At 36.4% G+C, this 23790-nt stretch overlaps 2 protein-coding genes across 4 annotated transcripts; both read right to left on the bottom strand.

The window, feature by feature from the left end:
* Positions 1-6625: 6625 nt before the first annotated feature.
* Positions 6626-7634, bottom strand: LOC143340608 (uncharacterized). The gene is made up of 3 exons (XM_076762786.1): positions 7491-7634; positions 7143-7355; positions 6626-7057 (listed from the first exon to the last, which is right to left on the bottom strand). The coding sequence occupies exons 1-3, from the start codon at positions 7632-7634 to the stop codon at positions 6626-6628; spliced, it is 789 nt and encodes a 262-aa protein (XP_076618901.1).
* Positions 7635-8430: 796 nt separating this feature from the next.
* Positions 8431-20289, bottom strand: LOC143340271 (carboxylic ester hydrolase). 3 transcript variants are annotated; one of them, XR_013079404.1, is made up of 10 exons: positions 20137-20289; positions 19248-19488; positions 15733-16028; positions 15333-15532; positions 14039-14235; positions 11598-11763; positions 11302-11492; positions 10713-10999; positions 9453-10421; positions 8431-9374 (listed from the first exon to the last, which is right to left on the bottom strand). XR_013079404.1 is itself a non-coding variant. In XM_076762023.1 (9 exons), exons 2-9 carry the CDS (start codon positions 19452-19454, stop codon positions 10214-10216), a joined length of 1752 nt encoding a protein of 583 aa, XP_076618138.1. In that variant the 5' UTR covers positions 19455-19488; positions 20137-20289; the 3' UTR covers positions 9389-10213. The 3 variants fall into 3 exon arrangements, 2 of the variants coding, with proteins under 2 accessions (XP_076618138.1, XP_076618139.1); XM_076762023.1 differs by lacking the exon at positions 8431-9374 and having other exon boundaries at positions 9389-10421; XM_076762024.1 differs by lacking the exon at positions 8431-9374 and having other exon boundaries at positions 9389-10421; positions 19248-19491; positions 20137-20278.
* Between the last annotated feature and the right edge of the window lie 3501 nt (positions 20290-23790).

The following is a 23790-nucleotide window of genomic DNA, read 5'->3' as shown; positions in this document are numbered from 1 at the left end:
AAATTGAATTATTAAAAAACTTTAATCAAGACTTTAGAATAAAATAATTTTCTTTGAAAATTTAAGGAAAGGTTATTGAAGCAAACTAATTGAAATATTTAATTGTCAAGCAATTCTGTTGTCAAAGTGAATTTTTTAAAGATGAAAATAGTACATAATGTTCCTTTGACTCAAGAATTTACCAATCCCGAAATGTCTTTTTGTACATAAATTGAAACATCAAATTTTTCAATACATAAGGAAAGACTTTGGTATCATTGATACAAAGTCATCAAATCATATTTGAATGTGAGACATGAAGAATATAAAAAACAATCAATGTTTAACAATAATCATCATTGAATATATAATATCGTTAAAAGTTAAAGAATTTCCATATTCAATTCAAATTATAACCATCTATGTTTATTTTATTACTCTATTTTTATGTCATATTAAAAATCGCGGAGTACAAAAAGACCCTAGCCTGAACTACAAAATGAAACAATATACATATGCTCTTACGGGTATAAAAAATACCCGCGGTTACTATATTCGTCAAAAATACTATGTATACAACCGGTCACCCGTGTTGATTCGGACCTTTCGTCCTACAACATGATTGGGGACCAGAGGAACAAAAATTATAACTCACCAATCGTTGATTACAATGAAGACATCCCAGATGAGTCCATAATGATGATGATGCCCAGTGGAAGTTATTAGCAAAGTTATCTGCATAGTCCTGTTGATTTCCAAGGTGTACAAACAAAAACCAGAGACTGTGAAACACAAAAACAGAATTACAATCTATCCTAAAAATTATAGGCATTTCATAATTTAATATAAAAGACGTTTAAAACAAATCTCAGGTTTTTAATAATTAAAACAATTTTAAACCGATAGCAAAATTTTAAAATATCATTTTTTTTCTAAAAGTGCATAGAATAAAGTAGGATGATACTTACATTCTGTACTTGCAGACTTTCGCCCAATATATCTTTCTCTTCAATGATACACTGACTCTAGTACCGGTAACGAGTAATTTGAATTTTGAAAAGAAAAATTTTTGAAGACTATAAGGGAATAATAAATTAACGCGACCGAAAATCAATCATCGACGAACAAATGACTCTACTATCGCGATTCATAAATCGAAGAGAGCCCCGATGCTCTGGACAAAATTTACAAGTACGCAATTATCACTGACTCGACCTTCGCGTGTGCCTAATTTGTAAACGCAACTCTACTTGAAGCAACTGTGCTTCGAAAAACAATAAACTATTTTACGTAACAAACACTGAGTCTACTGACCGCATTGCACGCGGTCGTCAAAATTTCTGAAGAAAAAAACTGAGATTAGAAATAATAAATAATTAAGTAATCACACAGACCTGTCTATTTATCGATCTAGTTTTAAATTTAATCGATAAAAAGACAAAAATATATAAACATATATAGGTACATACTTATTATAATAAAGTTGATTTTCCCAATGTGCAATTTCGAATTCCTTCGATTCGCGATTTCCCAACATGGCGTCGATTGCACGCCAATAGCGTCCCTTTTGGTTGAATTGCAGGAACCAAAACCTGTAACAGCAATAAATTACAAATTACGATTAAATGCATTAAAACAAATGTACTTACATGTTGATTAAGCATCAGCTGAACCCGAAATATGGTCTGTGAATTGGTAATTTCGATAAGAGATATCATAATTAACGACAATTATATATGGAAGAACACGTACGAAAATGATTCGACATTTTTTCGCGATTTCGACTGAATTTATAATAGACACGTACTAATATTGAATGGAAACACCGATAGAGAGTGACAGAGAATACTGGTAGCGATTAGAAACGTTTAGATAATAATAATTAAAAAGTATATACCTCATTAGACACGAAGCCGTCAGCGCGTCCTCTCGCACCGATTTTTACCGGACGAATGACGTCACCAAAGCCCAGTAGTCAAGCGATGCGAAGTAACGGGTGGGGAGGGGGGGCCGGGGTGAGGTGGTCCAACGTCTCGACTTTCGATGTGTATTTCCGAAGAAAAGGTTAAACCTTGTTTCTCGAATAGTGTTGTTACTGAATATAATCGAGGATGCCCTACATGGAAACTGTGGCAGTAAAATAAATACAGAAAGATACCAGAAAATAAATTAATTACCGAATAATTTATTATCGATATATTTTTGTGACGTCACATCCGTCTTTCGATACATTCGATATATTCGATAATGTCTCTTAAACATGGAATATCGATATATTATGTTATTCGTTCAATTTGTTATTATTATTTTTCCTAGATTTATATTTTTTAAACATAGTAGACAAAATATACATGTAGAATACACAAAAATATTAATTTTTTACGATATTTCTACTTTACATCATAGGAGACTGATTCCCACTAAAAGAGTGGTTCTAGTCTATTACGCATCTGTAATTATTTCTTGTGTATTTTAGAATACTTTTTAAAAGTAATTTTATTCTTATTATTGCAAGCATTCCCAAGCCAGGACAGTGATCCGATATACTTGTTTTATTCTGGAAATTCAGTCAAGCTGTGTTTACATCCTCAGCCGCCGACCCCTCGACTTCACCTTGGAGCTGGAATCTCGAATTTCTTACCCGTGTGACACGACAGACTATTATTTTACGCGACTACATCGTGCATTGTCTGTGCCCTTAATCTTAATGTTACGAAAAAATTTTACTTGCGACATCTACTTTACACTTCGTCTATGCCTGTACTACAGATTTCTACTGCGTCAAATCGAATGTTATCGATACAGAATCAAGGAAGATTTTTATGTAAATCTAGTGAGAATTCAAACAAATAATTTTAGAAAATATATTATACACAAAAGGAATATTCACATGAGAAACTGATTTAGATTGAAAGTTAATATCTACACATTATTTGTTTCAATGGTTAAAATTAATTTATTTCAATCGATCTAGTTACTTATGTATCGCATAACAAATCGATATTCGATGTTCAAGCAGTGCCAATGATCGACTGCTTCGTATTGTGACGTCACATAAGTAAGTATAACGATAATAAATCATTAATTAATTGTTTGTCAGTTCCCAAAATGTATTATAAATTCACTCGAAATCGCAAAAAAAAAGTGTTAGTCAGTTTCCCGCCTTTTTTCCATATGTATATAATCAACATTGATCATCATACCTTTAAACAAAATTACCATTTCATAAAACATATATCATGTTGAATTGATGCTTAATTAAGATTTAGGTACATTTACTTTAAAGTATCTGATTGAAGTTTTGTGTTTTATTTCTTTTACAATGTTTAATTGCTGCAGAAACGAAAATTCTAAGCATCTTCGTACTTTATTTCACTTATATTCAGAAAAGAATTCATAATTTTTAAATTTGTTAAACGCAGTTTCTAATATTTTTTACTTATTATATTTTGGCATCGTTCAGCAGCAATTTCACGATGACTTTTCTGGTGATTTCAAAAGCATCTTCTACTGAACAACATCGATTCACCATCAAGGTAGGAGTTATTATAGTACAGTTTTAATTTCGTTAAAAAACAAACGAATTCTTATAATTTTATTTCCTACCGTAAGAAGTGCTATGACCGTTTTCTATAAACTGTTGGTAATGTTGCGTAATGTTGCAAATTACACCACAGAGATCGTATGCGAGTACCCCAATCTATTTTTTTGGGGTATCGACACCCCAATACAATTTTCCTGTCACTCGCAACGTTACCAATGGGTTTAGAAATGAACAGAGAAAGCGAGACAAAAAATGAAATTACAGAAGTTTTATTATTTTTTAATAGATTAATTAAAATTTTTTTATTTCGTCGAAAAATTTCACACCTATTCGAATTTCTTTCTCGAAAGTGAATAATATTTTGGGGGTATGTGTATTGACCAAAAATGACTGTAATTGACCCCCGGAACCAAAAATAATTTTTTCAGAATGATTTAAAATTTTTTAATTTCGCCGAAAAATTTAGGCACCTACCCCCTTGTCGATTTTTCTTGAAAATTCGTTTTTCATTTTTAGTATTTTTGTTTAACGCCCTACAGAAAAGTTGTCTAATACTTTTTTGTAGATACCCATGAGCTCTACTTCAGAAAAAAGTTTCAATGAGATACCTTTACTATTGTAGGAGTTATGGCTGTTTGAAAATTGGATCATTTTTATGGGGTTTTTCTCATTTTGCGGGGACAAGGACCAACTTTTCGAATATTTTTGTAATTTGTACATATTCTCCATCAAAATACGCGTAGTTTGCTTTTTTAAACATTAAAATCGTCCAATCCGTTCAGAAGTTATGATGTTTTAAAGATTCGCATGAAATTTCAGGGAAGCATTTCTGACCTCATATTAGATTTTCGGTAAGGAATTTTTTCCTCGAAACTGGGTAGGATTTCGAAGGTATGTGTAATGACCGAAAATGATTGTAATTAACCCCCCAATCGAGAATAATTTTTCCAGAACGATTTGAAATTTTTTTTTTTCGTCGAAAAATTTGAGCAGCTACCCCTGTCGATTTTTCTTAAAAATACCTTTTTCATTTTTAGCAATTTTGTTTGACGTCCTACAGAAAAGTTGTCTAATACTTTTTTGTAGGTACCCATGAGCTCTACTTCAGAAAAAAGTTTCATTGAAATATATTCACTATTGTAGGAGTTATGGCTGTTTGAAAATTGGACCATTTTTATGGGGTTTTTCTCACTTTATGGGGTTTAGGAGCAACTTTTCGAATATTTTTATAATTTCTTCATATTCTCTATTAAAATACGCGTTGTTTGCTTTTTTAAACATTAAAATCGTACAATCTGCTCAGGAGTTATGACGTTTTAAAGATTCGCATGAAAATTCGGGCAGACATTTCTGGCCAGAAAATATAGTAAAAAAAAAAGTAAAAGTACTAAAGTAAAAAACAAAAATTCGAATCTAATTAAGTTACTCAACCATTTTTCTATAGATTATTCCATCTAATTAATTAGTTATAAACAATTTTTGGAAGCTATACTTATTTTTTCCAATATTGCGCCAAAAGTGACAAAGTATCGCCATCTATCGGAATGTTAGAGGAGGTATCTAGAGTACTGTCCCCTCACCCCCCAAGGTTTGGTGCACACGAATAGTATTGCCATCTAAGAACAGGTATTGAACTAAAAAAGTTACAGCTACCCCCACTCCTGCTACTCCTGATACGCAGTATGTACCATGATTATTCGTTAATAACTCCTTTTCTGGGAATAAAATATGAACTTTTAGAATCGAAGAATATAGTATAGACCCTCGGCAACATTCAAGGATAATATTATAATTTTCACACCTTCTGGAATTTTTTCTAGAAAGTGGGTAGTATTTCGGGGGTAGGTTTGTTCACCAAAAATTATTGTAATCGACCCCTGCAACTGAAAATAATTTTTTTAGAACGATTTGTAACTTTTCAATTTCGCCGAAAAATTTGGGCGAAATAATTTTACAATAATTTTGGGTAGCTGTAACTTTTTTAGTTCGATGCCTGTTCTTAGATGGCGATACTATTCGTGTGCACCAAACCTTGGGGGGTGAGGGGACAGTACTCTAGATACTTCCTCTAACATTCCGATAGATGGCGATACTTTGTCACTTTTGGCGCAATATTGGAATAAATAAGTATAGCATCCAGAAATTGTTTATAACTAATCAATTAGATGGAGTAATGTATAGAAAAATGGTTGAGTAACTTAATTAGATTCGAATTTTTTTTTTACCTATCTCCTGTCGATTTTTCTTAAAAATTCGTTTCCGTTTTTTAATACCTTTGTTTGACGCCCTATAGAAAAATTGTCTAATACTTTTTCGTAGGTACCCATGAGCTCTACTTCAGAAAAAACTTTCATTGAAATATATTCACAATTGTAGGAGTTATGGCTGTTTGAAAATTGGACCATTTTTATGGGGTTTTTCTCATTTTGCGGGGTCAAGGACCAACTTTTCGAATATTTTTACGATTTATACATATTCTCCATCAAAATACGCGTAGTTTGCTTTTTTAAACATTGAAATCGTCCAATCCATTCAGGAGTTATGACGTTTTAAAGATTCGCATGAAATTTCGGGGAACTATTTCCGGCCACAAATTAGATTTTCGGTAAGGAATTTTTTTCTCGAAACCGGGTAGGATTTCGAGGATATGTGTATTGACCAAAAATGATTGTAATTGACCCCTGCAACCAAAAATAATTTTTTTAGAAGGATTTGAAAGTTTTTAATTTCGTCGACAAATTTGAGGAGCGAGCACCTGTCGACTTTTCTTAAAAGTTGGTTTTTGATTTTTAGTAATTTTGTTTGACGCCCTATAGAAAAGTTGTTTAATACATTTTGAAACATTAAAATCCTCCAATCCGTTCAGGTGTTATAATGCTTTATATATCCGATAAAAAGTATATTGGATACTCTATTATACAATATCTTGCCAGAATGGTGTTGGACCAGATACCAGGAAACTATTACAAATCTAAGAATTGTTTTATCCAATATATATATTTTATTTTTGCTTAACAAACTGTCGCGTAGGTATTAAGGGAACAAATTTTCGTTGATTGATAGCGACAGGTTGATCAAGAATTTCTGGACGTTTAAGGAGATTTATTCCTCTTCGGTTTTCACCGATTCATCCACTAGCTCGTGGTTAGAGTCTTCCTCGAGCGATATCGTCATGCCCATGAAAGCAGCGGAGTAATTTCCCTTGCCTGGATCATCGAACACAACGTGATCGTTGATGATCCATTGGCTGTATCGTATCTCCGAGAAAAGCTGAAAGCCTACGCTCTCTGCCCTCGCTTGACCCGCACCACACGTAAAAATACCACCAATAGCCGGCATCTTCAAGGTTCTCGCTACCTGCACGCAAGCATTCAGAAGTGCGATTTCGATACCTTTCCCGTGATAAGACGGGTGCACCTGGAGAATGTATATACGGAAATATTCGTCGTGGCCGAACCGTTCGTAAGCGTTCGTTTGCACGATCAACGTGTTCTTCAGGTGCATGATTTTTTGGAGAGATTTTCCTTCGAGGACCTGAAAAATACGTATATTCCGAACGATGGTTAAGCTTAGTCGATCATAGATCGCTATGTATACGTGTCGTTGATCTTAAGTGTACTTGTAGCCGGCTGTAAGTATTCGTTTTCTCCGGGTCGCTGTTGATCCTTGTGATCGCGACTCCGATCACGCGACCGGTCTTGACGCTGACAGCGATCAGGCTCGTTGTATCCTTCATTCGTGTTCTTACAAACTCTATGTATTCCTTCACGGATGGCTGATCCTGCAGCAACGAGGATGCCTTGCACATAGTTTCCTCGCGAAAGTAGTGGCGCTGTGAAAAACACGGATCGGATCGCGTTACGATCGTCACGCACGCGTCACGCTAGGCAGAATGTGGAGATCTAGGCTGATAGGTGAAATGTCGCTGAAGAAACTTATTCGTCACGGTTCATTTTCGAGGCTGAACTTTGATCAGACGAAGAGCTTCGTCGTACTGAGGCTCTTGCAGGTCTTTTATCTCGCAGTTATCCGGCGAATCCCACACGAGAGGAGCCTTCATTCGCGCCTCCATTTGCAACGTGAGCTCGTCTTTCTCACCTAGGATATCCATTTTCGTAACAGTCGAAATACAGTAGAAACTAAACGTTAAACGGGATTTGAAAATCGTTAGGTTGTTTCGTGCGAAACGTCGAATTTTTCGATTTCGTGAAGTTATTGTTATTTCGTTCGATTCGATAGGAAGTAAATTCAAAGTCGAAGTGTTTGGGGGTAACGCCACGTGCAGTGTGTCATTGCGACATTATTCAAAATTGTTAAGTGTGTTATAATCGCCATAACGGAAAATACTTGTCTGTACCCGCGATAATTCGCTGCTTCGAAAGATGCTCGTAACGCATGAATCTCATCATCGAGTTTTGTTTGGCAAGGGGAGCTCGATCAAGGAAAGCGACTTCCTCGCCGTGAATGAACACATTGAGAACATCAGGAGTCAAGAATCGAGGACAAATTGGCACAGTGCGGACGCGACAGTGCTGTGGGAAAGAAAATCGAACGGTTATCGAATCGTCGACCTCCGGCTGGATAGGTTTATGCAAGCGTTACACTTCGTGCTAGTACATCATTAGGCACTCATGCAGTTTACTTGCCCCTTTATCGAAGAAATACAATTTTCAACGAAACAGTTAGTTATTTTTTACGCGATTATTGCAGGAGTATTACTGCCAAGTAGAACCAGTGTCAAAAGCTGCTGGCTTGTACAACGATGCATTATCGATCAGGGCTTACATGGACATCGTTTTAAATCAAATGAAAAACATGATTAGCTTGTGTGCTCTTGAAGAGGGAACTCAAGAAATGGTGGGTGTTCTCATCGCGTCGACAATTATGAAAAAACATCAACGACGAAATCAAATCAAAGTATGTATTATGGTCAACGACTTTACAAACAGTAATTTTAACTATTTCGATATTTCTTCATTCGTTTCTCAGTCATTGTTTCAGTGTTTCCTTTGAAATTGTCATAATGCTATATCCAAGTTGACTAAAACCCATAATTTTTATATTTTTGATAGTCTGATGAATGTTATGCCTTAACAATTCTGTATGAAAACAAGGTACGTCAGGGTGATACGCTACGTGAAATATCAATGTTGAAAAGCTACGTGGTATCTCAAGCTTTGTTTTACGAAACGCTGGACGCAGAGAAGATAGTGTCGATCGATGTTCTCTGTGTAAAATCGGATCATCAGAAAAAAGGTATCGGTACCGCATTGGTGCGTTCTTGCATCGCTCGATCGACCGAATTTGCATGCGCCTGTGTCGGAATATTCACTTCCGGCGCCGCTCAAACGATAGGTACATCTCACTTCTCGAAGTCCTAGACTACTTACATACGTAGTGGTAGATCTAAAAGAACTCAAAGGAAGAGGGAAGGTGAGGGGGCTAACAACTTCCACTAGAAATTATAAATAGAAATAGAAATATCATATTAAAGTTTTTATAATTGTTCAACGTTTGTCAACGACTGAAGAATTTTTTTAGTCAATGGGGGAGATAGCTTGAACCCCTATACCTTCCCTCTCTATCTCTTGTATCCGTCGTTGTTTCTAAAAATTGTTTGTTCTTAAACTTTCGACGTTTACAGCCGAGAGACTAGGATTCGAAATTCTTTCCGAAGTCCCGTACAAGTATCTGGGATGGAAAGAGATCAGGTTCCAAATTTTCGAGACTTGTTATCCTGAAAATTATTCTTTGGCATGCATGTCGTTGTCGGTAAAACCGGTCGAATACAGTCTACCGATTTTGCCCGTTCCTGCGTTCACGGAGAAACCAGTAAAAAAACGTTTGAAAGCTAAGAAGAGAAAATTGAAAAATAAGTGATCTCCTTTATTTGGTCGGAGCATCATTATGTACATAATATTATACATACTTATATCAATATTAAATCATTTAATCATAAGTCGATTTGCTTCGATGGAACATTTATGATCGAATTGGTAATTCGTTTCTATTTAAAACACTGGTTTCCAAATATTTTGGAAGGCGTCCTATTTAGTCAAAAATTGTGTATTTTCATTGATTAAAAAATTATTTGAAGAAACCTCTGGCCGAATTAAATACTTGCAGAACTTTTGCATCAATAAATAATTGATATTTACTACTACAAATAATATAATGTATTTTTATAAGATTTCCTTCGACAAATATAGGGAATGGGAGCGTTTATTATGAGATCAATAGCACGTTTAACCTCTTCGAGGATGCACATTTACAGCTGAATTATTTTAATAATTTTTCAATGGTGTAACATGATGTTTAATTCACTTTGTACAAACCGATTCGTGAAACCGTATTCGAAGAGGTTAAAATGGTACAAAAAAAAATATACTCCTGCAGTTGTTAAACTTTGAAGACCAATCTAACAATAAAATGAGACGTTTAAGTTAAAAATATTGTTTCCCTTATTAGTCGCGTGTCCCTCGCGAACTTTTTTACCAGCCTGATACATTTCAATCAATTCTTTGCGAGATTCGCTTTTGTAGCGCGATTCATAGGTTGAAAAACATTGGTATAAAAACCAAACTGTAGAGTACGAATAATTTCTGAAAGTTCGAGCCTGAAAACGTAGTAGTCAAGGCTGGAGATACGATTTATGTGTGTCGCTTCGCGCTGGCTGTTTTTAAACAATTTTTAGAGTTCGTCTTTTTTCTGTTGCCATTTGTCACCGTCGTCCAAATCCGGCCGTATCGGTAACCGGTCCCAGAAATTCATTCTGTCCGAGATAAGCTTCTCCGACATTTTAATATCGTCCTGTCCTAATCGAAGGTATTCGAGGGCCCGTGTTCTCACTGGCTTCCATTTAAGGGGTACTTCTTTCGATACTTCGGGAGTGGGATTGCTGAAAAATAATAAACAATTGGATTAAATACTTTTGCTACCGAATGGGAGAATTAAAATAAAAATTAGTGGTCGAATCGTTTGAAATAAAAATTACAGATTCAGTGTCACTTACGTTTAGAATAATTTAAAAATTAAATTTAGACGTACACAGTAGTATCCTCGTAATGGTCGAGATAAATTACAAGAAAATATGAGTCGGACATTTTTGAATGAAAAAAGAATTCTATTTTCTTGGTAATCGCAGATAATAACGATACGATTCTTCGTTTGGATGATCTTAAACACTCACCCAGAGTTGGCAAAGTTAAACCACAAGCTCGTTATAACATCAACCATTTCTTGATCCTTTTCGCTCAAGGGTATATCCTTGAAGAGTTGCTCGCCAACGGGGAACAGGTATTGAAGCTCATCGGCGTGAGACACGCCGTAATTATTGGAAGGATCACCGAATATGATGCTGAAAGATGCGCTGCCCCGATATGCTAAATAGTAATAATACACTGGGGAGGACTGTTTCTCCAGATAATCGTGCACCGATGTGTGAGCTGCATGAGTGAACCAAGCATCGCTGTACATCTGCAAAAACGTTCAACGAATCAACCGACATAATATATCTATGCATTACAGGCTGCTCTGGATATGACAAAAGTATTCAGATTCATAAAATATTTTGTATATTTTGTTTTTTTAATTGAAACATCTAAACTAGACTCGTACTTAGAAATTAAAAAGTTAAGTTTGATGATTCGTTATGTAAACTTCTTGATTATATTACGTACTAAAAATATATGTTTCAAGTAATAAGAAAATCATGATATTCTCTGCTTCCTGTTTGTTGGATTTACGTAAACATGAATTTTATAACGAGATGTACTCACATCGATTAGATTGAATCGCGTGGAATTGTCGATCGAAGCCTTGCCGAAATAGAATTCTCGTATTTTGGAGGCCACTTGCTTCACTTTGGCCTTAGGACACGTCTGTCCGAACAACAGTGTCACAGGAGCAATGTTCACGAAATCGTCGTTCAGCTTCTTAACCAATTTTCCATTGTGCCTCGTATACAGTCCTCGTAAAAGAAAAGTAACGACACCGTAATTTTGTAAATTAAAGCGGTTAAAGTCGCACGACTAACGATGTTACGAAGAAATTAATTATGCTGGTTCACAAATACCTGGTACTATGATAGATCCTTCTTCGGACGTAATTCCTGTCATCCACGGTATGTCTAACAAGCGACCGTTCCTCGATGCAACAGCAGGATCTTCCGTCAAGACAGCACCAGGATGAATAGGTTCGATTACAGGTCTGAACGGTATCATTGGACAGTAACCGAACTCCTGATAAAAAGTTGGAGGAAAATATTGAGTACTACATTATTGAAGTTTACAGAGTTATTTGCGTAAAACATGGGTTAAAATTAATTAATGGGAAGATCCAGAGTGTTGTATGAAGTCATACAGTCCTATCAAGCTTATTTTATGTAATGTGATTAGTTCGTTTTCAGGAAAATCAAGTTTGAAAATAGTGGTCGAGTTGGACATCGGATTAAGTAGAAACAGCGAGTAATGAACAGACGCGCCAGTGAAATCGTATTCAATTGTAAAGTTGCGAATTTAGCATTATAAAAGCAAGTTTTTATCAACTTATTTTATCATGAGGAATCACCTTCTCGTTAAAATTAAGGATAGTATCGATAACTATGTGCTTTAAACCTTCAGTTTTTTCTTGACATTGAAACAGGAAAAAACCATTAATTTAAGAGGCAAGAGGTTTTGTTGTGGTTTGAATGTTGGTCGCGTAATGTTTTGTTTCAATCACTGTAAAAAATGTGTGCAAAAGCTACGTCTCGAAGGACAATAGTCGATTTATTGCCTCGTTTTACATACGCTTTCACTTCTGTGTTTCTCTGCCGTGAAATCGCAATCATCCATTGGTGGAAGTTTCTTTCTAGCTTTATGCATCGTTGCATTTACGGCGGAAAACGTGTACGTTTTGATTATAATTTATAGTCATTTGGTGAACATTAAACTGTCTTGCGAACCCTTAACAGTAGTTCCACGTTTTTATGTAGAAGAAAATGTCGCTATTAAAATCTATGAGTGCACTTGGCTTTGTTCGAGGGAAGATATAGCTGTCCATTAATGTAACTGTTGGAAAAGTGAGTCTAAAAACTCGATGAAGTATAAACTATGATGCAAATGACAAAGTGGCCTTCGAGAGGATTTCATTCAAGACTACGATCTATTTATCGTTTGCAACGGTCAAGATCAAGGCGACTCGATGACTATAAGATTATACCTAACGCGATGCATAAATTTATCGTAGAGTACACCATATCCGACATACAATACCCATAATCACAATTTTAAGTTATGAAATAGCGTGATGTTGCGTCTTGTTTTTCCATCGTTCTAAATTCCAAGATAGGCATTTTATGTAATAAGAATCAATTAACAAACATAGCCGTGTATAGTTATCTAGCTCACGATATACAGTCTCAATGGCAAGGTCTAATTGTGTAATTACTAAGCTGCATACAAACGGAATCTCGTTAATCTGGATTCGTTTGTTAGGGAATGTTCACAAGAATGATGAATAAATTAAACAACGAATAAAAAGAAATATGAATTTTTTATCGAATCAAATCATTTTTTAAATCTTGACTTCAAACTATATCAATAATTCGTGAGAAAAAGCAAGATACGAGCAATTCATTTAGAATATTTTATCTGCTTATTTCAAAGTATTTTCCACGCATGAATGCCCGCAAGTTTATTCATGGTAATAGTATACGAAAGATATTGTTTTACGGTAATGTTGGTGAGAAACTTGACTCGTTTAGAATTAATATTGTACGGAGAACTTTGTCATATCGTAGACAAAAAATACAAGCAAACGTACAATATAATAAAACTTTTATACTGCAGTTTATTCGCAAAGAAAAATTCATTTCAGGGGAAGTTAAGGGAAAAATTAAAACTGCAATAAATCATCCAACAGCAACAAACCATTACAATTTCCTAAAGAAACAGGAATAATAAACCTTATTGTATAAATAATTCTAGTAGAGAACGCGACTTGAATTAAAATAATAAAAAAATATCGATTAATTGAAAACTGATTTTTCAATTCATAATCACCGCAAATGCACGCGAACGTTATACGTGAATTAGCATCGCTTTAGCCTAAGCATGATGTATTTGAAAAATCATAAACACGTGCAATTCGACAGCTGTTAGGAGTGTATATCGATGGTATGCAAATAGTATAATACAGATGGAAATGCGTCATACGTGACGAGCGGATTACAAGGAACGGCAATTAAAGTGATTAAACGTTGAATGTGTTGGAAGGTGGTTGATCGCGAGGTGAGCTATAATTTAGAAAATTACATAGCATGAAATCTCGATTTCATTGCGTTGTAATCATTTTCGCGTTCTTCTCCCGCTACTGACAAATCGATACACGATTAAACCACTCCTGCTTAACGTTCAATTACAAGTTTCTATTTAAAGATCTTTACGAAATAAAAATTTCACTTGATCATAAGCGACGCGTCGCTTATCAGTACCGATGTACGTAACATTTAGCGAAGGAGAAAATTGTAATTACCTGAAAAGCGCGATCGGTGCCAATGATGTCGGCGGCCTTCTTCTTGCGCAGACAAGCGACGAGCTGCTTCGAATCTTTCGAAGGGCAGTCCAGAAGATCAGCCACCTTCTCCGCGTTCTTTTTGGCCGCGCCTGGTCTCATCACAGCCCAGGGACAGTACCCATTGCCACTTTGCGAAATTGCTCGATGGAACATTCCTGTTTCCGACAGTGTTGTGAATAAAAACAATACATTAAGCATTTCGTTCCCGCGAACCGGTTGCCACGTGAATTAATTAGTAATAAATTTTGTAAGTTTGTTCTACGAACAACGTGCAATAGAACTTTCCTTGACGCTTAATTCCTTTTTCTCGGACACGACAAACCGAGATTCCCCGGTATGTATGTTTCCTGATAGAGCTGATTTTGAATTCAAAATAGGCGTTTATGGGAATCCTAGTAATTGTTTGTTGGTGTAATGCGCACACTTGATGCCTGTTATGAAACTTCTTTCGCAAGTCTTGTCTCAACGGAAGAATTATATCACGATTACTGTAACTCCAACATTACTTGAAGCTTCGAATGCATTGCGAATAGCGTTTGGCACGCATAAATTAGATTGCGTTCGCTCATACTTTTCGTTGTGACGCAGCGAACTTGTAGTTTGTCATTCCCGTAAATTGTGAGATTGCAAACAGAACGTGACAAAAAGTTTCAAACGCCAAAAAGACATAGTAAAAAATTGATTTTGTTATTTGTAAAACGTTTGATTTTACGTCTTCTGTTCCGACGGTATTAACTATTTTTACTCCTTAATCGTAATCCTATTATAATAATTTTATCTTGGACATCTGGATAAATTACTTCGTTCTAGAAGAGTAATTAATAACGACTAATAATGGCTTAACGTTCAGTTTATCGAACATGAGACGCAACGAGATCCGCTGGATAAGATAAATACTTCTTGAATCTTTCATTTTTCACGAATATTAAATTACGAGAATAATTTTCTCTGGAAAAACAAGTCGAAAAGAAAGAATCAAATTTTCTCATACGTAGCTTCGTTTTTAAGAAAATCGAGTTTGAAATGGGTTCGCGCTTAACAGTGTCTAGAGTTGGATATAAGTAGAAACAGCGAGTAATGAACAGACGCGTCAGCCACTCCGTATTCAATCGTAATTACGCGTTACGACAATCCTCTGCGTTATAAAAATTAGAGAATTTAGCGAAGGAAGTCGTAAAAAATTCCTGAAAATTTTAGCTGAATTTTCAAATCAAAGATTAAATAATCTTGACAGTTTGCCATGTCAAATTACCTTTTGTCAAATTACTCATCATATGATAATGAACACTGGCGCCTCCAGCGCTTTCCCCAAAGATTGTCACTCGATTCGGATCACCGCCGAAAGCGGCGATGTTTTCGTGCACCCATCGGATGGATTGCGCTTGATCCTTCAATCCATTGTTTCCAGGACACACGGTATCCTCCGTGCTCAGGAATCCCAGCGGTCCAAGTCTGCAACATAACGATCAAACAAACCTCTTTACGCAAGGTAAATCCATCCACGTTAAAATTCTTAACGCTTCGATTGTCATCATCCATTCAACTTATTATGTTTGTTCAGATACAAATTTCTTTGTGCTCTCGTACGCTGATTATAATATTTGTACATTTATAATTCCCCGTTCCAAAGGGTTAATTTACGGATTTCTCACCTGTAGTTCACGGTGACTAGTATCACATCGTGGTCCAGCAGAAACTTTGGACTGTAGAAGTCGGAATGTCCGGCACCGCAGATCCATCCGCAGCCGTGGAGCCAAATCATAACGGGATAGCCTCCTTTCACTCCATCATCTTCCTTAGGCAATTTAGGCGTGTATACATTCAAGTAAAGGCAATCCTCGTCGCCGACGATTTCTTCCTGATAAGTGTAAATGTTTCTTTGCGTGCATATGTTGGCGTCATCTTGAGCCGATCGAACTCCGTCCCATGCTGCAGATGGTCTCGGTGGCTGTCGACAAAACCATTACGCTTTGCAAAATGTAAAAGTACATTTCTGATACCTTTCATACACAATTTGAAATTCCTGAACGTGAACAATCGAAAGGTAACATTTATTCTTCGATAATAAAACGTCGAAGAGTTAACGAGCTCTTTGAAAATTCGTTGACAACTAGTCAAACAGGAGACACGTACGAGCCTCGTTAGCATACATGGGTGTGAAGTTATCTTTTCTTTTTTAAATGAGTTTTACAAAGTTCCAAGAAGCGTCAGCATCGAATTTTCCTATTTTCCTTTTGAAGAGGATTTTCCATCACGCGTTCGCTACCAGTCTCAGATATATGACACATCGAAAAACTGGATTTGTATGTTTATATGCGTTCGTATTAACGAATAAAGGTCGATTTATATAATTCGTTCAAGCACAATGTATTTATGTATATCTTTTCTGTTTCTAATTCGTTGGAAACGGAGCGTGCCTGATTCGATAATATGAATCGACCCTAATTAAAAATAGCGATAAAACATCGATACGTGGTTCGACAATCATTCTACTCGGCTGTTACGCGATTTATCGATAATATAAATAGACCTTAATTCGGATTTCTGAATAATGTGGTTTCGTTCACCACCGTCTGGAGCTTACGCAATGCAATGCAAATTAGTTTCCGCGAGGTTAATAGTATTTCCTTGAGGAACTGACAGTTTTAGCCGCAAATATGCGGGTACTCGCGAGCGTACGCAGCCAGCGTAAAACTGTTCAATGCGAATTAAGGTTGCGAATAATGCACAGGGTAAACCGATCGGTGTGTAAATATTTGATATGGGAACTGGTTTATTTAGGGGAAAAAATGGATTTTTCCGGATGCGAATGAAAAGTTGCACTGGCTGTTTTAATGTGTTTCCCGCGACTGTCGTAATAGAACACATAATTACGTCATTGGATATGTTGACGAAAACAGGTTTTTTGTTTGTCGCGGGAAAACGAGAAATATGCGTTCGATGCATTCCTGAAGCAAAGATTTAACTAATTTAATTTTGAAATACTAAGGGTTTCTTAACGCCTTGTCATAAAGATTAAACGATGCTATGTAACGATGAATTTGTACTTATCAACTCGACAACTTATCTTATACCGTTTCTGCACAAATATCAACAAATTCTCTTACGAATTTCTGACGAATCTTTCTTGAATACTAAAGAATTCTCTTGGAAAGAAAGACAGGAAAAGTATTCGATGTTGACACTTCTAGGAACATTGTAAAACTCGAGTGTCATTATTCTTACTCAACGATCGTCGATCGGTAAAGCGATCGAACACTGCACCGAGCAGTTATGATAAATGATGTTATACCTACGGCCTTACTGTGTTATACGTTGACTTTATGGCGAGAATAAATTACCTGTCACGACAAAATTTTTATTTTACGGAGGAAATTGTGTCAAAACTTAATGTCTAAAAATCGTGTAATTTTCAAATAAATTTGAGTATCGGTAAAAATGTATTCGACCAAATGGTTTCTAGACAGGACAATGGTTCTTTATACTTTCAGTGTATGAGTGTAACTGTTGGTCATTTGCTAGCGGGATGTCGATAGCGAAGGAAGACAAAAGATCTACCAAAAACGGACGACCTGGCCGACCGGTAGATCGCGATCTGGTTGTGCAAGTCTGTTGTATAGTATTCGATAACGGCATATGGATCTGCTGCTAAAGGTATTCTTCTATTAGAGAGATATGTACCATGTAACAACGAGTATGCTCATGATATTAAATGTTTTTATGCTTTTAAGGCCAGAGTGACCACCATTTGGCTCGAGCACGCCTTTGTTGCAGTTACAAATGAAATCAATTCATAAGAAAATACTCGGTGAACGGGATTCGAATCTGCGACCTTATACTATTTGTGTCACAGCAACTTCGAAGCAATGAGATTCCCCGTACAAAAGTAAGTCGAAAACGTATAACGAACTTGTTTCGAACGATGCTTGGTTTCCGAGAAAGTCAATTTTGAAAATTCGTAGTTCACGCGTGGACCAGATTTTGAATGGTAATTATACTGGACACTCTATACTCTTTCATACATAATGATTAGTAACTGAAATCATTTAATTATAGATATTATTAATTAAGATAACAGTTATGATATCTGGTTCCGATAAGTTGGAATAAAAATTGTTCATGCATTATTTTCTCAAAAAACAATCAACACGTGCCGTATTATTCCGCGAGTTACTCAATTGCTTAACTGTGTTAGAGCAAATTCGTTTCGCAAAAGTACCGTGTTGTATGAGGGTCGATTGCTTAACTTAGTGTTTGTAAAGATATAGCACTACCTTTTTTTCCGATGAAACTACGAATCGACGTCAAGATGTTGCAAATTCTAATCTTACGATCAATAAATTTTAAAGACGATCAAGATATTGATTAAGAAATGTTGTGCGATTCTTTTTTATCAGTTCGAACACGGTGTTGCGAAACGAGTGGCTTGTTAGGCATTTATCGAGTAGCTTCTTTCCTTGCTTCTCGACGGAATTCACTGACAAGAAAAATATCAAGCGTTAAGAAATCTTTTATGTAATTCGGTGTACGTTTATGTGTGCAAGCATACTCGAAGTATTTATATCTCGCTTTAAATTCGTTTGTAATCGAGAGAACTCGACTAATTGTTTGCGTAAAAAATACTGCACGCTTTTGTTGCATTAATTCTTGAGAAATAATTGTTCTCAGTATTACGTTAATAATACTTCTGAGTGCCTATAACTTCGCGTTATCCTCTAACGTTTCGGTCGAAGCAAGTCGTCGCTACAGATTATCAATAGTTCAGTTTTACTGTCGTTTTACGAACAGAATATAAATCTTACAGTGTACAGTGACAAAAATATTTTACACAAATAGTTCACTATTTTATAAATAGACAAGATACTTCCAACAATAAATAAATTGCCTGAAATGCAATCTGTAATAACTTGGGAAAGTTGTTCTAAATAATATATATTTTCTCGTTGAAAATAAAATAATAAGAAGAGTACATATAATTTAAAATCATTCGATTAAGTGACTTGCATTTGTATATTTTTTTCTAATAACATCTAATTGATACAAATTTTAAATTTACCCCGTTTTTGAAATCTTGTATGCATGAAAACATACATTGATTTTTTCTGATACATAAAGAGATAAGATTTTGTCCGTTTGTTTGTTTGTACAAGTATAGGTGTTGTGTTACCTCGAATCTGTGTTCTCCAAGAGGCGGCAAGGCGTAAGGAATTCCCCGGAAACCCGCGAACTCTCTCCCACGTCTGGTTTTCATAATCTGGCCCAACAACGTGCCGTTTTTTATTTTCACCGACGGTGCATGAACCTCAGCTGCAGATAGCTCAAGCAGATAAATGCAGCCCGCAACGAGCCACAGGAGGCTCCATTGTCTCATCATTTTGTGTTAGGTTGAAGAGTCGTGCTTGTCTACTCTGCTATTTTCAAAAAATAGATATTTGTATATCTGTTCGTTAGAAAAAGGAAAAACGACGAACTATCAGTTAACGTTTTTATACGATGTTACGAAACGAATTCTTGTATTTCGAGAAAATTATCGGACAATTAAGAACAATTATCGGAAAAGTATCGTATTGTAAAAAACCGCTCGAACATTTAATGCGTAATTTCATTTAACTCGATATCAATCTGTTATGTAAATTGCTATCGAAGTCAAGTTTTGAAAGTCAAATGTGATAACCGATGTGTCAGTAGAATCGTAAAATAGCGTCTCGAAATATAGTAGCGAGCAAAATTTATGTTTAATCATATTTAGTAAGTCTTCTTTTCTCGTGGAGAACAATACACAAAAATGGTCGGGATTAGTGGTTACATCAGAGCACGTGGAAATATCATTCTAATCATACGGAAATATCATATGTAAGATATTTTGTATACTTATATAATATAAAATCTTTCTTTCTTAGTTCATTTCGTTTATCCATATTCTTGTGAGTATCCTTTTTTTTACTATTTGTCGTTTATATCATAAGTCAAATGATCGTTTGAAGGATGTTTGATTGCTCAATGGTTGTTATGAAACAATTCGATGGCAACGAGAAGATAAAAAAAATTCTACGTACGGCTTCAACAAATTCCTAATTGTCACTGTTTGGTAAAAGAGCAATTTTGGTCCTTGTGTGGCGCGAGATGAACGCGTGCACGATCCACGGAGGCAAAGCCACGACTGTTTCAGGTGAGAGTCGTTCGACGTATCGTTAGTCCGATGATGTTGGTCCACACGATTCATCGACACTCACACGTCCACAGACTCCTTGATCATTACAAGATCACCGATGTTTCCGACAGTTTAATTGGAATCGATAATACGTGCCTTGGATACAAACGGTAACTCCGTAACACTGGGATTCCACATGGAATATACTAAAATAAATAATCGTGAACAATTACGATAATGTCGACGAGGAAACGTAACAGGATCGTTTACCGATAGATCGTCAAGTGAATGCAATTAACAAATACTTTTTACACGCGTAATACATTCCTCTTTCGATATTATTAAACGCTGAATGGATATAATATATATACTCAAACTGTCGATTGTATTTAAGGAAAGGCATTGCAATGAAAGTCAGCTACAGTCGAACCTCGATAACTCAAACCTCGAAAGAGTTAAAATCCACAAATTATGGAGATTTTATCTAGTACAGAAGTACTATACCTCTGATCGTTCATTATTGTTCGTTTACTAGTTTGATATAATTTTAAATTAAAACACACCACGATGCTATTGTCGCCTATATGACGATAACTTAAAGGGGATTTTTTCTTCCTAGAAATACGATAGCATGTGTTATACAAATAATTGTTTTTAACACGAAGAATTTATGTCGAAGAAATAAATACGTGATATACGACTTTCGTTCTCGACAGAAATTCATACAAAACCTTCAGCCTCCTCGAATTTGACCATATTTTCATTCCTATTGTTTGCAACAATTATTAATTAACATCAGGTAATAGTTAAACTAATGCTAGATAGGAGGTGTTGGACAAATAATTGTTTTTAATACCATTTCGCATAGAATATTCATTTTTCGGTCGAAGAAACGGTTTCTTGTTAATTGATTGGTGAAGTCGTCAAGGACGGTCATCCCCACCCCTTTCACTCTACTGCCTAAGGATAAGTTACACGGCCGGCGACGAGCTCTCTCTCTCTCTCTCCTCTCGGCTGGCGGACGTGGCGGAACGTCGTGGGGCTGCGCTCCACTTCTACTGACCACTACTGACCACTGGCGAGCTCTGAGGACCAATACTGACCAGTACTGACCACTGATGACCACTAGTGACCACGACTGGCCACTCGTGAGAATTTATTGACTAGTACTGACCAATACTGACCATTGTTGACCAGTGGTGAGTTATGTAAGAATCACATTTCTGTTCCGAAATTTACACATCTGCTGGCTTGAATGTGTCGTTTCGCCCCGATTTTGTATATTTGGCCCCCTTACAGGTATGACTTCTTGCTACTGACTTGATTTATTTGGTGCATGTCTGTTTCAAATAATTTGTTTCACTGAACATTAGTGACCAGTAGTGAGTGAATTCCGAATCTCCCGTTTGTAATTTCTTTTTCGACCTTCAAGCGTACGTTGGGCTTGAATGTGAGGTTTCGTCTCGCTTTTATTTCTCTGGTCTCCTTCTATATTTCACTACTTGTTCCTTATTTGGTTTGTTCGATGCATATTTTATATTGCACGTACAAATCTCTTTCACTGACCACTATCGACACAGTGGTGAGTGATATCTCAATCTCCAATTTCTCACTTCTTTTTCGACTTTCAAATGTCTGCTGGACTTGAATCTATCGTTTCGCCTCGCTTTCATTTGCCTGGTCTCCTTACATATTTTACTTCTGGTTCCTTGTTTGTGAATATGTTTGTTCCCTTAGTTCATTCTTGTCTTAAATGATGCTTGTTCTATATGTTGTGCTCCTGTCCATGTCTATTTTTACATCACTGATTTGTCTGAATCCATTTATTTTATTTTAGAGTTTCGTGTTTCCTAATATATTATATTTAATTGTTTAACTAATCGCAAATGCACCCTTTTTAATTTGTTTCAGCTTACCTACAGACCTCCATCATCGTGGGACATGGTGGGACATCGTGGGACGACAACGCAAAGACATCGATCGGTCCATTTATTTTATTGCAGGGCCTCGTGTTTCCCAATTTATTATATTTAACTGTTCAACTAATCGCAAATGCAGCCGATTTTAGTTTGTTTCAGCTTACCTACAGGCCTCCATCATCGTGGGACGACAACGCAAGGACATCGAGGGACTTCTATTTCCAGCGCGCTTAGAATAAATTTATTTTTAAGGCCGTGATACCAAGTAATTATTAATTTAGCTTCTCGTTCAATCGTTCTTTCGTTTCTTGCTTCGGTCACCGCTGTTTCGTCGAACGAAACATGTGATCGGACGTGCAGTTGGTCCGAAAGATCTAATCGCCTGCCCATGATAGATCGATTTCTAGAAATAGAAATCAATCTACCAAGGGCAGTGTTGATTCGATCCAAAGATTTGCTGCACGGTTCAGCATCGCGTCGTGTCGCGTATCCCACAATTTAGCTTCACTCCTTTTTCAATAAAATAATTGCTTGGTACATTTAGACTTAAGCTTCGACGACCCATTGTACGCGTCTACGTATGTGCCAAGTAATTGTTCACCAACTAGCTTCTCTCGACTCGTTCTCTCGTTTCTTGCTTCGATCACCGCTGTTTCATCGAATGGAACATGTGATCGGCCGTTCAGTTGGTCCGAAAGATCTAATCGCCTTCCCTTGGTAACTCGATTGAAGGAAAATGTTTCTTCGCTGGAAGGTGTGAAGTATCCGTTTTCTGCGGAAACTCACACCTTCCAGCGGAAGTCGTCCTTGTCTCAGGTACTCTCTCTTTGTCAGACAACCTAAGTCGGGTCCTTCGGGCTCCCGGCGGGTTGCGTTGGAGAAATGGAGACCTCGATTCAGGGGCGCAGCATCCGTTTTCCTATTGAGATCGAGTTAGGAAGGGCAGTAGGTTCGATCCCAAGATCCGCTGCACGGTTCAGCATCGCATCGCGTCGCGTATCCCACAATTTAGCTTCATCCCTTGTTTAAATCAAATAATTACTTGACACAACTAAACTAGAAGATCGAGGGGACTTTGGTTCCTTCTATCTTCTTAGTTTAGTCATTCAGATTGTAAAATTGCGAAAGGAAGATCGATGGAACTTGGATTCCATCTATCTTCCTTCGGGTCTCCACTCGCAGCAACCTCCACGTGGTGAGACCTGGGTAATATTATTTAGCGTTTAATTAATAATCGTATCACTCTTAGCTGGGTAATGCAATTGTTAATTAAAAACTAAATAATATTAGCAAATTGGCTGCGATCCGCCTTGCATAGATCATCATAAATATAGAGCTTCTTCAATAGGTTAGTTTTGATTCTTATTGATTCATCAAAGATTCTAGAGTATTATCACAGACGAGGTATACGAATAGATCTTTCACCTAATGTATTTTTTTGACCCACTTTTATGGAGTCTCGAAACTCCATTACCATTTTCGTGTCATTTGCAACATTACCAATTGATTTAGAAATGAATTTCAATCCCTGCATAGTCAACTCACATTTATTTATACACATACTACAGCTGACAGCCCATCAATACTAATTCAGTGAATAGTTTCTCAATTGACCGCAATCCATGAGAAGAGGTCGTTAA

The sequence above is a fragment of the Colletes latitarsis genome, chromosome 3 (assembly GCF_051014445.1).
Source record: "Colletes latitarsis isolate SP2378_abdomen chromosome 3, iyColLati1, whole genome shotgun sequence".
Classification (NCBI taxonomy): Eukaryota; Metazoa; Arthropoda; class Insecta; order Hymenoptera; family Colletidae; genus Colletes; species Colletes latitarsis.
The sequence above is the reverse complement of the archived record's forward strand: the minus strand, read 5'-3'. Positions and strand labels throughout refer to the sequence as shown.

Bases quoted from the DNA above. Each gene is read 5' to 3' on its own strand.
- LOC143340608 (XM_076762786.1), bottom strand. From the start codon at position 7,634: ATGGATATCCTAGGTGAGAAAGACGAGCTCACGTTGCAAATGGAGGCG. The intron at 7,356-7,490 runs GTTCAGCCTCGA...TGTTTTTCACAG, and splicing joins AAGCTCTTCGTCTGATCAAA to CGCCACTACTTTCGCGAGGA. The intron at 7,058-7,142 runs GTACACTTAAGA...CGTATTTTTCAG, and splicing joins ATACTTACAGCCGGCTACAA to GTCCTCGAAGGAAAATCTCT.
- LOC143340271 (XM_076762023.1), bottom strand. From the start codon at position 19,454: ATGATGAGACAATGGAGCCTCCTGTGGCTCGTTGCGGGCTGCATTTAT. The intron at 14,236-15,332 runs GTAATTTGACAT...TGTCGGAAACAG, and splicing joins GATGAGTAATTTGACAAAAG to GAATGTTCCATCGAGCAATT. The intron at 11,493-11,597 runs GTATTTGTGAAC...TTCTTTTACGAG, and splicing joins AGGATCTATCATAGTACCAG to GACTGTATACGAGGCACAAT.